Raw genomic sequence first — 18,690 nt, forward strand, 5'->3', positions numbered from 1 at the left:
AAAAACAACTTGTTATGTGCAAGCAAACCCCCATAAGACTATCAGCAGAAACTTTGCAGCCCAGAAGGAAGTGGCATGATATATTCCAAATTCAAAGGCAGAACTTTCAAACCTTTTGAAGAAGAATACTTTACCCAGCAAGGTTATCATTCAGAATTGAAGGAGAGATAAAGAGTTTTCCAGATAAGTAAAAGACAGAGAAGTTCATCACTACTAAACCAGCTTTGTAAGAAATGTTAAAGGGGCTTCTTTAAGCTGAAAAGATGGGTGCTAATTAGTAACAAGAAAACATATTAAAGAATAAATATCACTCAATAGATAAATACAGTTGACCCTTGAACAACATGGTTTTGAACTATGTGAGTCCACAATCCATAGTTGGCTGAATCCATGGATATGAAACCATGGATATGGAGAACCAACTATAAAGTTACATGCAGATTTTTGATTTGTGAGTGTTAGTGCCCCTAACCCCTGTGTTGTTCAGGGGTCAACGGTATATAATAAGAGTAGTGGATCAGTCATTTATAAAGCTAGTAGGAATATTAAAAGACAAAAGTAGTAAAAATAACTATGACTACAATAATTAGTTAAGGAATACACAAGTTAAAAAGGTGTAAAATATGAGATCAAAAACATAAAATCTGGGAGGAGAGTAAAAGATACTGAGTTTTAGAATGGGATCAAAATTAAACAGTTATCAACTTAAATAGACTGTTATAGATATGTTATTATATGTAAGCCTCATGTAACCACAAAGCAAAAATTTACAGTGAATACAGAAAGATAAACAAATATATCACTGAAGAAAGTCACCAAAGCACAAAGGAAGAAAGCAAGAGAAGAAGAAAGGGACAGAAAGGAATTACAAAAACAGCCCGAAAACAATTTACAAAATGGCAACATGTACCTACCTATCAATAATTACCTTAAATGTAAATGAACTAAATTCTCTGATCAAAACATAGAGTGGCTGAAAGGATTAAAAAACAAGACCCATCTATAGGCTGTCTACAAGAGACTTGCCTTAAATGTAAAGACACACAGAGACTGAAAGTGAGGGGATGGAAAGAGATACTCCATACAAATGGGGAAAAAAAAAAAAACAACCCCACAAAAACCAAAAACAAAAAACTGGAGCAGCTATACTTATATCAGATGAAATAGACTTTAGAACAAAGACTAGTAAGAGACAGAGATGGGTATTACATAATGATAAAGGAATCTAATCCAATAATAGAATATAACATTTGTAAATATTTATGCACCCACACAGGAGCACCTACATATATAAAGCAAATATTAATAGACCTAAACGGAGGAATAGACAGCAATACAGTAACAGTAGAGGCTTTAATACCTTACTTTGATCAACAGATAGATTATTCAAACAGAAAATCAATAAGGAAATGCCTTAAATGACATGTTAGACAAGATGAACCTAATGTGTGTGTATGTGTGTGTATACACACTTCATCTAAAAGCAGCAGAATGCAAATTCTTCTCAAGCGCACATGGAGCATTTTAAGGGACAGAGCATATGTTAAGCCACAAGAAGTCTTAAGTCTTCTTAAATTTAAGAAGATTGAAATACTATTTAAGAAGGCTGAAATCATATCGAGCATCTTTTCCAACCACAATGGAATAAAACTAGAAATTTTGTGAAAACTGGAAAATTCACAAATATGTGGAGATTAAACAACATGCTACTGAGCAACCAGTGGTTCAAAGAATAAATCAGGAGAGGAAAAAAATACTTTGAGACAGATTAATATGGAAATATACCAAAATTTGTGATATACAGAAAAAGCAATTCTAAGAGGTAAGTTCATAGCAATAAATGCTTACCCCAAGGAAGAAGAAAAGTCTCAAATAAACAATGTACCTATACACCTTAAGGAACTAGAAAAAAGATGAACAAATAAAGCTCAAAGTTAGTAGAAGGAAAGAAGTAAAGATTAGAGTAGAAATAATTGAAATAGAGACTAAGAAGCCAATAGAGAAAGTCAGTGAAACTAAAACCTTGTTCCTTGAAAAGCTAAACAAAATTGACAAACCTTATTATTATCATCATCATTTTGTTATTATTTATTGAAGCATCTGTGTTTTTTTTTTTTCTTTTCCCGAGAGCTGCAGCAAGAACTCTGTTGAATACATACCCATTTAATCATAAGCGGTTCTGTGAGGGAGATGCTGTTGTTTGCATTTCTGGAGATGAGGAAACTGAGGCTCAGACAGATTAAGTAGTAGGTCTAAGACTACACACCTGCCAAGCAGCAGAGCTAGGGTTTGAACTCAGGATTGTCTGGCTCCAAAGCCTGTGCATGTAACCTTATCAGTCACTGGACTAGCAGAAGCAGCACCTAAGAGCGTCACAAACAGGATTTCCTGAAGAAGCTATGTCAGTGTTTCTCTTGGGGCCCCATTCATCAAGACCTGAGCCATCCTTCAAGCAAGAAGGGGAACATGGTCTGTTCCCAGAGTTCGTGCCTGGGTTGCTCCCTCCTTGGCTGCTTCTCCTCACCTGTGGTCCTGTGATGTCACCAGTGGTCAGTTCTTGCCATGCTTTTTGGCTGTGGTGCTCACAGCATGGTCATCAGCATGACTTTGGAGCTGGTTAGAAATGCAGATTCTCAGGCCCCAACCCAGCCCTGCTGAATCGTAATCAGCTCCCCAGGTCATTAGTGCGCATGTGAAGTGTGAGGAGCGCTGCTTCAGCTTCTCCCAGGACCCTGCTGGGGCTAAGCATGATGCCTTCTCATTCTGTCTCAGTTCTTAGTCCTGGTCACCTAGTGACTGCCGTTGGAATCCTCCCTGGGTAGAGCACTCAGCTCTTCAGGCTCGGCTCCTTCCTCCATAGAATCCCCCATGCAGTTTCCCCCATTCCTGGTTCCCCTCCTCCTGCTCACCTTCCCTCAAAAGTTGGGAACTCAGGTGCACCAATTCTGACTCTGCAGCTCTCTGCTGACATTCCCTGGTCACTAGCATACACTGCTTTGACAGCTAACCCCTGGGGCCACTGGCTGCACAGGAGATACTAGAACCCCGGGAGCACGAGTGCAGCTGCAACAGAGTGTTGGAAAGAAACTTCAGTTTGAAGCCAGATACCTGGGTGCAAGTTAAGTTCTGGTTCTGCTGTAAGAGCTGTGTGGTCTCTCATGAATTGCTCTTGGAGACTCAGGTTCCTCTTGTATAAAATAGGGATCATTTTTTTCCCATTTTTTAAAAAATTGAAGTACAGTCAGTTACAGTGTGTCAATTTGTGGTGTACAGCACAGTGTCCCAGTCATGCATATATATACATACATTCATTTTCATATTCTTTTTCATTAAAGGTTATTTCAAGATACTGAACATAGTTCCCTGTGCTATACTAAAGAAACGTTTTTAAAAATCTGTTTTTATATATAGTGGCTAACATTTCTAAATCTCAAACCCCCAGATTTATCCCTTCCCACCCTCTTTCCCCGGTAACCATAAGGTCGATTACTATGTATGCAAGTCTGCTTGTTTTATAGATGAGTTCATAGTGTCCTTTTTTTTCTTAAGATTCCACATGTGAGTGATACCATATGGTATCTTTCTGGCTTACTTCACTTAGAATGACGATCTCTAGGTCCATCCATGTTGCTGCAAATGTCAATATTTTATTCTTTTGTATGGCTGAATAGTATTCTATTATATAAATATACCACAACTTCTTTATTGAGTCATCTGTCAGTGGACATTTAGGTTGCCTGTATATCTTGGCTGTTGTAAATAGTGCTGCTGTGAACACTGGGGTGCATGTATTTTTTCAACTGAGTTCCCTCCAGATATATACCCAGAAGTGGGATTGCTGGGTCATATGGTAAGTCTATTTTTAGTTTTTTGAGGAATCTCCAAACTTTCCATTTGGCTGCACCAGTAAAATGTGGATCATTTTATTACCCTTTAGGTTACTGTGGGAATGAAAACAAATTGAATAGTGCATATCAGGACAGGCTTAGACACGCACATGCTGCTTCTGGAGATAGGGAATTCAGGGCCTCTCAACTTCTTCTCAAGCCTCCTTCACTGAAGTAACTCTTTGTTGACAGGATGTTAGTGACCAGAACAGCATGGATTGTCCCCAGCTCTACAGACCTGGACAGCTGAATCTACTTTTTAACAAGCATAAATTTTTCATCTGTGTGGCACATGGGATCTACACCTCATTAGCCCTTTTCTTTATCCCCTATGGGGCCTTTTACAACGTGGCTGGAGAAGACGGACAGCACATCGCAGACTACCAGTCTTTTGCAGTTACCATGGCCACATCTTTGGTCATTGTGGTCAGTGTGCAGGTAAGCTACTGGTGAAAATATCTTAACTTGATGGCTTTACGGCTTTTAAAATTATGTTTCATTGTTGACAATAATCCTAAAGGAATACTAGAGTTTTCTTTTTAACTGCACATTTTGAGATGAAATAGCTTTAACACAAATTTCCAGACATCAGGATTTGCACTGTGTGTCTGTAACCTCCATGTCAGTAGAAACCTCACAATGAGTCACTGCTTGGCAACACTGTTAAGTAAAGAAAAATAATTATACTACTACTTCCTCCTTATATTTTCTTCTTGGAAGAAAAATTTTCCAATGATAACATACTTTTCTATAAAATCTATATGACTTAGCAACTTCCAGGTTTTTTTAAGGTGAGTTCTAAAGTTTATTTGGCAGTATATTTCTGTGGAATTATTCAAGAAGTTCAGTGTTATGTCTGTGGTATATCATAGGAGCTCTTCTGGTATGAATGGTTTTTGATGATCCACTGACCTTGACTGGGCATTTTGAGTTTGTTTCTGTTTCCTCTTTAATGCAAATGGTGGACAACACTATTAGATAGTGAGTTAGAATTCACAAAAGCCATCCAACTTATTAAAATCTGTAACTCTGGGTGGATACAACAAGCAACGTAACCTCTGTTTTTTGTTTTTATTTGTGTGTTTTTCTTAAAGGGAAAAGTATCAATCAAGGGCTTAATTTTTATAGATTCAGTTTGATCTGCCTTTGGTCAGTCCTTTTTCTATACTATAAATGACTTCTTTTACAAATCTTAGCCACTTATACCCAACAAAAGATCTCATTAAACCCCAGACTTTCTCTTCATGACGGAAGAAATATTTATTATATTGAACGAATCAAATGTAAACATACTGCTTTTAAAGGTCATCCCTACCATTCCTTAGCCCATGTAAGTGAGTGTCTCTGACTTCATACCAAAGCCATTAACACTTGACATCTTGGGAGTCCAAAATTCAGAGTCAGAGAGGTAGCATCCAAAAGCAAAACTAGATTTCTCCACTCAAAGGGGAGTTCTGTTTGTTTCACAACTGAATAAAATGTACTGATGCTTTGTGAACCCTCCATGTGAAGTTCCCCTGTGTTCAGTTCTGTAGCAGAGAAGAAAATAATGGAGTTACTTGGGGGCATCTGACCTAGCTAAGGCATCTATCATGAAATCACAGTTTCAATCAGAAACTGCTGTCCTACATACATAAAATAGTAAGTTTCAACAATTTTGTGAATAAGCTCTCTTTGACAGTGGTATTAACATCCTTTCCTCTCTGTCTAAGCTAGACTTGTCATGATAACAACTCCCATGACATTTCTATGGCCTATGAGTACGGCTGTAAATCTTACGTGCCTGTCCTGCTGATGCTACATACCAGACTTTAGCAGTCTCTATTTTTCCTATCAGTTTTATTTCAGTTATTTGAATTGTAAAATATTCTTTTTAACATTCCAAACAATACAGAAGTGTTTAAAATATAATGAACCATCTTCCATTCCTTCGCCGTACTCCCTAGAGTAACTACTACTGTGATTACCTTAAATCCTTACATATTTTTTCCTCTGCTTTGAGACATACACACACTATATTCAAGGAAGAGGGATCACAGTATGTATACTACTCTGAAATATGCACTTCTCACTTAACAAGACATTATGGACAGCTTTTTAAATGAACACATTCAGATCTAAGTTCTTAAGAGCTTCACAGAATCTTATAATATGGATATATAATAATATTGATAGACATCCAGGATGTATCTTTTTTTGGTTTGTTATTGAAGAAATGCTAGTTCATATACTAGTACATATTTTATATACTGTCAGATAGATTCCTAGAAATAAAATTTCTTGTGTCAGAACTCCTTTAACACCTCTAACTTTTACCAGTCTGATGGATGAAGAATGCCATTTTGTTGTTTGCACTGCTGGGTCAGAGTATGTACATTTAAAATTTCATTGATATTGCCATGTCACTTTCCAAAAAAAAGATCGTAGTTGCAGACAACAGACACCTCTTTAAGTAAAAAAGGATTATAAAAAGCTATTAGGTAGCTTTAGAATCTTCAGGAGGACAAATGAACCACGGAGAGCCACAGTGAGGCAAGGCACCCAACCACGTGGCTGCAACTTTGAAATGAAATGAAACCATTGCTTTTACCACCTCTTACAGCTTGGCTCTGGTCACAGTGGACACCAGAAGGTTAGCCACAGACTTCCAAAGAATCACCACCTCCACCACCATGTTGTCAAATACTGAGTATTAAAGTTTTCCATTGCAATGATCATTCTTATCAAGTTGTCCTTGTATTTCAAGGAGATTTTGCCTTATGTAATTCAAGGCTATATGTTTTGCAATGTAATGGGTCTTGATTGTTATTTGATACTAGTTTTACTTATCTTGCTTTTTCGGTTCACAGGTGCCTGATATATAATCTGGGCCCATCTCTTCATTTTCATCTCTTTCTTATTTAATCATTTAGTTTTTCTCTTTCAATAAGGGAGTTAAGCTGCTCCATTTATTGTAACATGTGTTTTATATTGTTTCTTTCATGTTATTTTATGATTACTTTCAATTCTAATTTATTTCCATTTTTTCTTTTTCAAACTTGGATGCATTGTGATTTTTAAATATTCTATTTATCATGAATAATTTACAAGTTTTACTATTTATTCCCATTTTACTCGTGATTTCTCCCATTTTTAGTCACTTCAATCTCAATTTCCATATTCATACACCAAAATTAAATAATAACTGTATCCATTATCACATTTCACTATCCTTTTCTGCACCTTCCCTCATCCACCTCCAAATTAAATAATTTTGGAAATGTTTTTACTTTAATTCTCCCTTCTTGCCCTTACTCTTGAGTGCTTAATAACATATAATTTTAGTTCTAGAATGCTCCTTTAACATATGTTTTGACTCTTGAAAAATTAATTTAAAATTAATACTTAGCTCATACATTATTGCTCATTTAGGGCCGACTATACATTTATCAGAATTTTTCTTCACTACCATTTTTATGCTCTTTGTCTTTGTTCTCATTTAATTACATATTTTATATATATATATACATATATATATATGTATTTTAAATTGAAGTATAGTCAGTTTACAATGTTGTGTCAATTTCTGGTGTACAGCACAATGCTTCAGTCATACATCAACATACATATATTCATTTTCATATTATTTTCACCATGAGTTACTACGAGATATTGAATATAGTTCCCTGTGCTATATAGTATAAACTTGTTTATCTATTTTATATATAGTAGTTAGTATCTGCAAATCTCGAACTCCCAATTTATCTCTTCCCACCCACTTCCCCACCTGGTCACCATAAGTTTGTTTTCTATGTCTGTGAGTGTTTCTGTTTTGTAAATAAGGTCATTTGTCTTTTCTTTTTTTTTTTGAGGTTCCATATATGAGTGATATCATATGGTATTTTTCTTTCTCTTTCTGGCTTATTTCACTTAGAATGACATTCTCCAGGTCCATCCATGTTGCTGCAAATGGTATTATTTAACTCTTTTGTATGACTGAGTAGTATTCCATTGTATAAACATACCACTGCTGCTTTATCCAGTCATCTGTCGATGGACATCTAGGTTGTTTCCCTGTCTTGGCTATTGTAAATAGTGTTGCTATGAACATTGGGGTACATGTACCTTTTTAAATGAAGGTTCCCTCTGGATATATGCCTAGGAATGGGATTGCTGGGTCATATGGTAAGTCTATTTTTAGTCTTTTGAGGAATCTTCAATACTGTTTTCCATAATGGCTGCACCAAACTACATTCCCACCAACAGTGTAAGAGGGTTTCCTTTTCTCCACAGCCTCTCCAGCATTTATCCTTTGGGGTGTTTTGAATGATGGCCATTCTGACTGGTGTGAGGTGATACCTCATTATAGTTTTAATTTGCATTTCTCTGATAATTATCGACATTGAGCATTTTTTCATGTGTCTGTTGGCCATTTGTGTGTCTTCACTGGAGAATTGCTTGTTTAGGTCTTCGGCCCATTTTTGGATTGGGTTGTTTGTTTTTTTCTTATTAAGTTCTATGAGCTGTTTTTATATCCTGGAAATTAAGCCCTTGTCGGTCTCATCATTTGCAAATATTTTTTTCCATTCTGTACCTTATCTTTATGTTTTACTTATGGTTTCCTTTGCTGTGCAAAAGCTTGTAAGTTTAATTAGCTCCCATCTGCGTATTTTTGCTCTTATTTCTATTGCTTGGGTAGACTGCCCTAGGAGAACATTGCTGAGATTTATGTCAGATAATGTTTTGCCTATGGTTTCTTCTAAGAGGTTTATAGTGTCTTGTCTTATGTTTAAGTCTTTAAGCCATTTTGAGTTTATTTTTGTGTATGGTATGAGGGAGTGTTCTAACTTCATTGATTTACATGCAGCTGTCCAGTTTCCTGATTTATTTGGTTGTAGTAATTTCCTTGAGTAATTTTTTCAGCGAGGGTGCATGGATGTTATGTTTTTGAGTTCAAATCTTTCTGCATCTTTACGTTTAAATGATATGTTGGATAGGCATAAGACTGTAGAATCAGAGCAGTTTTCTTGAGGAACTTTGTGTTTTTCCACAACATCCCAGTTTCAGTGTAACAGTTTGAGATTAGGCTGATTCTCTTTCCTTTGTAAGTAATATTTTCTCTGTCTAGAAGCATATGTTCTTTGTCCTTGGACTTTAAAAATGTCACCAGAATGTAACTTATTTCATTACTGAGGATTTAGAGTACCCTCCCAAACTGAAAATCTTTGCTGTTTATTATCACACAGCAGTTTTCTTCTGTCGTTTCTTTGATTATTTCTCTATTTCTCTTCCTGTTTGTACAATGACATTATTTGTATATTGGGCCCATGGATCTGAGATCTGTGGATTTGCCATCCTTGTCTATATCTTTTTGCACATAGCTTCTGTTTTCCATTTCTTCAAGTTTTCGCCCTCTGTTACGAGACATTATTTCCATGTTTTTTCCAGAATATTAATTCAGTCCTTATCAGTGCCCATTCTTACTTGATGTCTCCATTGAATTTTTTTTCATATTGTTTTTCTTTTTTTTTTTTACATTTTTGATTGATTCATAATCATTTTACAGTGTTGTGTCAAATTCCAGTGTTCAGCACAATTTTTCAGTCATTCATGGACATATACACACTCATTGTCACGTTTTTTTCTCTGTGATTTATCATAACATTTTGTGTATATTTCCCTGTGCTATACAGTGTAATCTTGTTTATCTCTTCTACAATTTTGAAATCCCAGTCTATCCCTTCCCACCCTCTACCCCGCCTCCCCCCCCCCCCGGTAACCACAAGTCTATATTCTCTGACCATGAGTCTATTTCTGTCCTGTATTTATGCTTTGTTTTTGTTTGTTTGTTTTTGTTTTTTAGATTCCACATATGAGCGATCTCATATGGTATTTTTCTTTCTCTTTCTGGCTTACTTCACTTAGAATGACATTCTCTAGGAGCATCCATGTTGCTGCAAATGGCATTATGTTGTCGGTTTTTATGGCTGAGTAGTATTCCATTGTATAAATATACCACCTCTTCTTTATCCAGTCACCTGTTGATGGACATTTTAGGCTGTTTCCATGTTTTGGCTATTGTAAATAGTGCTGCTATGAACATTGGGGTGCAGGTGTCATCCTGAAGTAGATTTCCTTCTGGGTACAAGCCCAGGAGTGGGATTCCTGGGTCACATGGTAAGTCTATTCCTAGTCTTTTGAGGAATCTCCACACTGTTTTCCATAGTGGCTGCACCAAACTGCATTCCCACCAGCAGTGTAGGAGGGTTCCCATTTCTCCACAGCCTCTCCAGCATTTGTCATTTGTGGATTTTTGAATGATGGCCATTCTGACTGGTGTGAGGTGATACCTCATTGTAGTTTTGATTTGCATTTCTCTGATAATTAGTGATATGGAGCATTTTTTCATGTGCTTTTTGATCATTTGTATGTCTTCCTTGGAGAGTTGCTTGTTTAGGTCTTCTGCCCATTTTTGGATTGGGTTGTTTATTTTTTTCTTATTGAGTCGTATGAGCTGCTTATATATTTTGGAGATCAAGCCTTTGTCGGTTTCACTTGCAAAAATTTTCTCCCATTCCGTAGGTTTTCTTCTTGTTTTATTTCTGGTTTCCTTTGCTGTGCAGAAGCTTGTAAGTTTCATTAGGTCCCATTTGTTTATTCTTGCTTTTATTTCTTCTAGGAGAAAATTTTTGAAATGTATGTCAGATAATGTTTTGCCTATGTTTTCCTCTAGGAGGTTTATTGTATCTTGTCTTATGTTTAAGTCTTTAATCCATTTTGAGTTGATTTTTGTATATGGTGTAAGGGTGTGTTCTAGCTTCATTGTTTTACATGCTGCTGTCCAGTTTTCCCAACACCATTTGCTGAAGAGACTGTCTTTATTCCATTGTATATTCTTGCCTCCTTTGTCGAAGATGAGTTGACCAAAAGTTTGTGGGTTCATTTCTGGGCTCTCTATTCTGTTCCATTGGTCTATATGTCTGTTTTGGTACCAATACCATGCTGTCTTGATGACTGTAGCTCTATAGTATTCTCTGAAGTCTGGGAGAGTTATTCCTCCAGCCTCTTTCTTTCTCTTCAGTAATGCTTTAGCAATTCTAGGTCTTTGATGGTTCCATATGAATTTTATTATGATTTGTTCTAGTTCTGTGAAATATGTCATCGGTAGTTGGATAGGGATTGCATTAAATCTGTAGATTGCCTTGGGCAGTGTGACCATTTTAACAATATTGATTCTTCCAATCCAAGAGCATGGAATATCTTTCCATTTTTTAAAGTCTTCTTTAATTTCCTTCATCAATGGTTTATAGTTTTCTGTGTATAATTCTTTTGCCTCCTTGGTTAGATTTATTCCCAGATATTTTATTACTTTGGGTGCTATTTTAAAGGGGATTGTTTCTTTACTTTCTTTTTCTGTTGATTTATCGTTAGTGTAAAGAAATGCAACTGATTTTTGAACATTAATTTTGTAACCTGCTACCTTGCTGAATTCTTCGATCAGCTCTAGTAGCTTTTTTGTGGACCTTTTAGGGTTTTCTATATATAGTAACATGTCGTCAGCATATAATGACACTTTTACCTCTTCTTTTCCAATTTGGATCCCTTTTATTTCTTTCTCTTGCCTGATTGCTGTGGCTAGGACTTCCAAGACTATGTTGAATAGGAGTGGTGATAGTGGGCATCCTTGTCTTGTCCCAGATTTTAGTGGGAAGCTTTTGAGTTTTTCACCGTTGAGAACTATGCTGGCTATAGGTTTGTCATATATAGCTTTTATTATGTTGAGATATGTTCCCTCTATACCCACTTTGGCGAGAGTTTTTATCATAAATGGGTGTTGAATTTTATCAAATGCTTTTTCTGCATCGATTGAGATGATCTTGTGGTTTTTGTCCTTTCTCTTGTTGATGTGATGTATTACATTGATTGATTTGCGTATGTTGAACCAGCCTTGTGTCCCTGGGATGAACCCCACTTGGTCATGATGTATAATCTTTTTCATGTGTTGTTGGATTCTATTTGCTAAAATTTTGGTGAGGATTTTGGCATCTATGTTCATCAGTGATATTGGCCTATAATTCTCTTTTTTTGTAGTGTCTTTGCCTGGTTTTGGTATCAGGGTGATGGTGGCTTCATAGAATGAGTTTGGGAGTATTCCCTCCTTTTCAATCGTCTGGAAGAGTTTGAGAAGGACTGGTATGAGTTCTTCTTTGTATGTTTGGTAGAATTCCCCGGTGAAGCCGTCCGGTCCTGGACTTTTATTTGTAGGGAGGTTTTAAATTGCTATTTCTATTTCCTTTCTAGTGATCGGATTGTTCAAGTGTTCAGTTTCTTCTTGATTCAGTTTTGGTGGGCAGTATGTTTCCAGAAACTTGTCCATCTCCTCTAGGTTATCCAGTTTGGTTCCATATAGTTTTTCATAATATTCTCGTATGATATTCTGTATTTCTATTTTGTTTGTTGTAATTTCTCCATTTTCCTTTCTTATTTTGCTAATTTGTGCTCTCTCTTTTTTCTTTTTTGTGAGTTTGGCCAGAGGTTTGTCGATTTTATTTACTTTTTCAAAAAACCAGCTTTTGGTTTGGTTGATTTTTTTCTATGGTCTTGTTAATCTCTATTGTATTTAATTCCTCTCTGATCTTTATTATTTCCTTCCTTCTGCTGCTTTTTGGGGCTTTTTGTTCTTCTTTTTCTAATTGATTTAGGTGGTGGGTTAACTTGTTTATTTGAGATTGTTCTTCTTTTTTGAGGAAGGCCTGTATCGCTATAAACTTCCCTCTTAGCACTGCTTTTGCTGTGTCCCATAGGTTTTGAGTGGTTGTGCTTTCATTATCATTTGTCTCAAGGTATTTTTTAATTTCAGCTTTGATTTCCTCATTGATCCATTGTTTTTTCAATAACATATTGTTTAATCTCCATGCTTTTCTTTTTTTCTCCTTTGTTTCTCTGTTGTTGATTTCCAGTTTCATGGCATTGTGGTCAGTAAAGATGCTTGAGATAATTTCTATCTTCTTAAATTTGTTGAGGTTTCTTTTGTGTCCAAGTACATGATCGATCCTGGAAAATGTTCCATGTGCACTTGCAAAGAATGTATATTCTATTTTTGGGGGGTGTAAAGGTCTGAAAATATCCACCAAATCTAGTTTTTCTATTGTAGTATTTAATTTCTCTGTTGCCTTGTTTATTTTCTGTCTGGAAGATCTGTCTAGTGATGTTAATGCAGTGTTAAAATCTCCAACTATGATTGTATTCCCGTCAATATCCCCCTTTATCTCTGTTAGTAATTCTTGTATGTACTTAGGTGCTCCTATATTGGGTGCATATATATTAATGAGTGTAATATCTTCATCTTGTATCACTCCTTTAATCATTATAAAATGTCCTTCTTTATCTTTCTTTATGGCCTTTGTTTTAAAGTCTATTTTGTCTGAAATCAGTACTGCAACACCTGCTTTTTTGGCTTTTCCATTTGCATGGAATATCCTTTTCCATCCTTTCACTCTCAATCTATATGTGTCCTTCTCCCTAAAGTGGGTCTCTTGTATGCAGCATATTGAAGGTTCTTGCTTTATTATCCACTCTGCCACTCTATGTCTTTTGACTGGAGCATTTAGTCCATTAACATTTACAGTTATTAATGATAGATGTGTGTTTATTGCCATTTTGAACTTATCTTTGCAGTTGAATTGGTATATCCTCTTTGTTCCTTTCTTCTTCCTTTTGTGGTTTGGTAATTTTCCTTTGTATTATCATGGATTTTATTTAATTTTTGTGACTCCCTTGTAAATTTTTGACTTGTGGTTACCCTTCTTTGTAAATCTATTAACCTATACCTGTTTTTATTAAACTGATAATAACATGATCTCAAACCCATCCTACTGTTAAAAAAATTTAAAAAAAAGAAAGAAAAAAAATTCTATATTTCCCTGCCTCCCTCTCCCACTCTCAGTGATTTGTATGTCTTCTTTTATAATTTCGTGTTTTCTTTATTTGTAATTCATGAGTTATCACATTTCCAGTGTACGTTTCTCATTTCTGTAGCATCCTGCTGCTTTTCTATTTAGAATAGCCCTTTCAATGTTTCTTTTAGCATGGGTTTAGTGTTGCTAAACTCCTGCAGCTTTTTTTTGTCTGTGAAACTCTTTATTTCTCCTTCTATCCTAAAGGATAGCCTTGCTGGATAAAGTATCCTAGGCTGCATCTTTTTTTCATTCAGGGCTTTGAATATATCTTGCCACTCCCTTCTGGCCTGTAGTGTTTGTGTAGAGAAATCAGCTGAGAGCCTTATGTGGGGGTTCCCTTGTAGTTCACTCTTTGCTTTTCTCTTGCTGCCTTTAGAATCATTTCTTTATCCTTGACTCTGGCCATCTTGATTATGATATGCCTTGGTGTGGGTCTATTTGGATTCTTCCTGTTTGGGACCCTCTGAGCTTCCTGTACTTGGATATCTGATTCCTTCTTTAAGTTTGGAAAGTTTTCAGTCATGATTTCTTCAAAAACCTTTTCAATCCCCTTTGATCCTTCTTCCCCTTCTGGGACCCCTATTATGCGAAGATTGGGACGCTTTATATTATCCCATAGGTCCCTTATGCTATTATCATTATTTTTTATTTGCTTATCTTGTAGTTCTTCTGAATGGGTGCTTTCTGTTGCCCTGTCTTCTAGATCACTAATTCGTTCCTCTGCATTAACTAGTCGGCTTTGCACAGCTACAGCTGTTAGATCATTCCTCATCTCTGTCAATGAGTTTTCCCATTTTGCTTGGCTCTTCTTTATAGCTTCAATTTCATTTTTGACATATTTTATTTCTCTAAGCATTATCTCTTTTAATTCCTTCAGCAATTTGATCACTCCTTTTTTGAAATCTTGATGTAGTAGGCTATCGATGTCTTTTTCATTGAGCTTTCTTTCAGGGGATTCCTCTTGTTCTTTTAATTGGGAAAGGTTTCTCTGCTTCATCTTGCTCATACCTCTCTGGCACTGTGGTTTATGGAGTATCAGTTGTCTGTTTTGGATCTTAAGGATTTTATCTATCTAATGCCTATTTAGGAATAGAACTCAGGAAATAAAAAGAAAAAAGAAAAAAAGAAAAAAAAATAAGAGAGAAATATTTTTAAAAGAAGGGAGAAAGAGGGTTTGAAAACAATGTATAATGAATAATAGAAAAGCAGGTTGAAGCAGAGTATTAATCGGGTGGAGACGTCCTTTTAAAACCTTTAAAAAAAAAAAGGGGGGGGTGGGGAGATGAATATATGTGTTTGAAGCCTGTGTCTAATCAATAACAGGACATCAAAACCCAAGAGAAATAGAAATGAATTAAGAAGTAAAAATTAAGAGTAATTGAAAATAGAACAGGTAAAAACAGATTAAAACAAAACAAAAACAAAAAACAAAAAAACAAAATAAAACCAAAAAAAAAAAAAGGGGGGGTTGTCGGTGTTCTCCTGGAGTGTGTATGCTTTTAATGTGAAGTCCTTCTGTCTTCGTCCTGTTTTGGAAGCTCAGCTTGTTTTCACAGGCCCTCCGTTGGCGCCCTCTTCTGTGCTGCTCCCAGCACCTGTCGGCAAGCAGATGGCACCTCCTCCTAACAAGGGGTCAGATGCAGCTCTCCTCTGCTGCGGGCGGGCGGGTCACTGCCCCTCCGGATGCCGCAGTCAGATGTTGCAGACTGGCCAGGCAGGAGGGCGGGTCGTGCCCCCCTCCCAGCACCTCGGTCAGGGGTTGTGTTCCTGCCCGACAGGCGGGGGGCCGCTCTCCCCCTGCCTGTGCCACCGGTAGCTCCGCTGCTCTGTGCGGCTGCGCGCTCTGCGCTGTCGCTCCACCCTGGTCGTGCTCTGCCCTGGTCGGCGCTCCGCCCTGGTCGCGCTCCGCGGGTGGGCTCGGGGAAGACCGAGGGGCAACCTCGTCCCTGCTCCGATCCAAGACCCAGCTGCTTGTTTGTCTTTGTGGAGCAAGTTCTCTGGGGGAGCAGAATGGAAGGATCCTATCTGCCCAGGGCTGTAGGCCCGTCTCAGTTTGGCCCTTGAGGCTGCTAAGCCCTTCGGTGTGGACGCAGGTTTCGCCTCTGCCCCCGCCTGGGTGCTAAGCGCCGGAGAATATGGCGGTTCTGCCTGGGCCCCGCCCCTCTTCCCCTGAAAAGTTTCTGCGGGTTTTCAGAGATGGGGGTATGCACCCTTCCCCCGAGAGCACATCAACCCCGCTGCTCTATGGAGGGCCCAGGTTGCTCTGTCCTGCACACCCACAGCCCCGGCGCCCAGCCCCTTGCAGTCCCCCGGAGCTGCCTCCGCGCAGCCGCCCCCGTCCTCCGCCCAGATTATGCAGCCTGGCCCTGCCCGTCGCTGCCGGCCCGCGTCTCAGGCTGGGTGTCGGGGGGACGCTCTGTGCCCGTTTAACTTAGTTCTGTCAGACAAGGGCTGCTCTGTACAGATCCGAGCCTTGGAGGCTCCCCCTCCGTCCCGCTGGCCTCTCAATTGAAGAGGGGAGACCCAGCAAGCAAGCGCCAGTCCTCCTTTGCCGCTCCCTCCCTGCGGGACCCGTCCCGCGCTGCTTTGCCTTTTGTTTCTTTTTTCCCTTTCTCCTACCAGATTTTTGGCGTCTTTATCTTTTGAAGAGGGCGATGTTCTGTTGGAGTTCCGCAGGTGCTCTGGTTGGCTGAGTGGGTCTGTAGATGTGGGTCTTGGTGTATTTGTGGGAGAGGGTGACTTACAAGCGTCCTTCTACTCCGCCATCTTGCCTGGCCATATTCTCCATTGAATTTTTAAATTCAGAAATAATGCTTTTTTTTCTTCCAGAAGTTTTTCCTGTGATCTAATTGCAACTCCTTAAGAGTTCTCATTACTTTTTTTTTTTTTTTTGGTTATAGTGCTTGTCTGTCTTTTGTATTAGTTCTGCCTCACTAGGAGCCACCTGTTCTTTTTTTTTTTTTTTTCCCAACTCAGTCCTCTTAAATTAGTTGTGGTTTTTTTTTGCCTACTCACACCCACACAGGTCAGGCTATTGGTGTCTTTTAATGAACTGACAGGTGGTAAAAGGTTGAGCTAGGGATTGGGGTCTAATATCTTAACAGATGGACTGGAAAACCACCATCTCTTTGCTGAGGCATGGAAAGCAGGGCTCTCTGTCCTTAGGCCTCTTGAGGAAAGAAAAGGCAGTCCCTTTATCACCCCTGCAGTTTCATCAAGGCTGCCGGCATTCTTTTAATGGGGCATCATTTTAAAGGACAGTGAATGTCTATGGGAAGGGGAAGTGTATCTCCATGTGCAGAGAGGCATCTATTTACTACATTGGGAGAGCTGCCTCAGGCAGGCAAGAAATCTGTGGTCTTGCACCAGACTCTGCTAGAAATGCACATCTTCACTTGGACCGTTTGGGAACTCTGAGATACAAATAAGGATACTAGAACCCACTTTTTTCCCCCTGAAAACTCAAGTGTTGATATTTACCTTAATTCCCCCATAGTAGGCCACTCTTTCAGCTCTGCTGCCATAACAAGTTACTGGACAGAAGGGCCTGTGACCGTGCTCCCAGATCACCATAAACCCTAGCTTGCGAATGTTATGCTAAAAGAGGATTAAGGATTTTTCTTTGTTATTATTTGAATAATTTGAGAAATGATAATCAAACTGGATTAGAATATTGGTGTAAAACAGAGTGTACCTGTGGCAAAATAGTCATAGGAGAAGTTATGTACAGATTATAAAATGTTTCACTTGCTCACTATGAAAAATACTTTTCCAATAGAAAAATTCTGAGAGCAATCTGGAAAGTAGCTTTGAAATTAGAAACCATTGTGCTTCCTTATTTCTCACTTAAAAGAAGTTTAACATTTTATTTCCTGATTTTGACTCAACCTTGGCAGATATAATGGCTTGCAGATTTAAGTCCTAAAGTCAGTTGTCTACCAGAAATGTCAAATCAGTCCCTTGTGTTGGGCAGTAAGTGGGAGTGCCTGCGGTTGATAGGTGCAGCCATCTTTTCATGCAACTATTCCCAGAAAACATTACTCAGGAAAACGATGCTCTTTTTTTTTTCGGTTTGCTTTTTATTTTTTTAAACATTTTTTATTGAGTTATAGTCATTTTACAATGTTGTGCCAAATTCCAGTGTAGAGCACAATTTTTCAGTTATACATGAACATACATACGTTCATTGTCACATTCTCCTTTGCTGTGAGCCACCACAAGATCCTGTGTATATTTCCCTGTGCTACACAGTACAATCTTGTTTATCTAGTCTGCATTTTGAAATCCTAGTCCCTTTCCACCCCCTGTCCCCCTTGGCTACCACAAGTTTGTATTCTATGTCTATGGGTCTGTTTCTGTTTTGTATTTATGGGTTTTTTTTTTAGATTCCACATGAGTGATCTCATATGGTATTTTTCCTTCTCTTTCTGACTTACTTCACTTAGAATGACATTCTCCAGGAACATCCACGTTGCTGGAAATGGCATTATGTTATCGGTTTTTATGGCTGAATAGTATTCCATTGTATAAATATACAACCTCTTCTTTATCCAGTCGTCTGTTGATGGACATTTAGGCTGTTTCCATGTCCTGGCTATTGTAAATAGTGCTTCTATGAACATTGGGGTGCAGGTGTCATTTTGAAGTAGGGTTCCTTCTGGATATATGCCAGGAGTGGGATTCCTGGGTCACATTGTAAGTCTATTCCTAGTCTTTTGAGGAATCGCCATACTGTTTTCCACAGTGGCTGCACCAAACTGCATTCCCACCAGCAGTGTAGGAGGGTTCCCATTTCTCCACAGCCTCTCCAGCATTTGTCATTTGTGGATTTTTGAATGATGGCCATTCTGACTGGTGTGAGGTGA

At 38.2% G+C, this 18,690-nt stretch overlaps 1 protein-coding gene across 1 annotated transcript in view; it reads left to right on the forward strand.

Annotated features, from left to right (window-relative positions):
* Window positions 1-18,690, forward strand: part of ATP8B4 (ATPase phospholipid transporting 8B4 (putative)) — a 214,210-nt gene that overhangs the window by 188,263 nt on the left and 7,257 nt on the right. The window contains exon 25 of the mRNA XM_015242742.3: window positions 4,080-4,325. Within this exon, the coding sequence (XP_015098228.2) occupies window positions 4,080-4,325 (246 nt within the window). The remainder of the gene's footprint in view (window positions 1-4,079; window positions 4,326-18,690) is intronic.

The sequence above is a fragment of the Vicugna pacos genome, chromosome 6, assembly GCF_048564905.1.
Source record: "Vicugna pacos chromosome 6, VicPac4, whole genome shotgun sequence".
NCBI classification, from domain to species: domain Eukaryota; kingdom Metazoa; phylum Chordata; class Mammalia; order Artiodactyla; family Camelidae; genus Vicugna; species Vicugna pacos.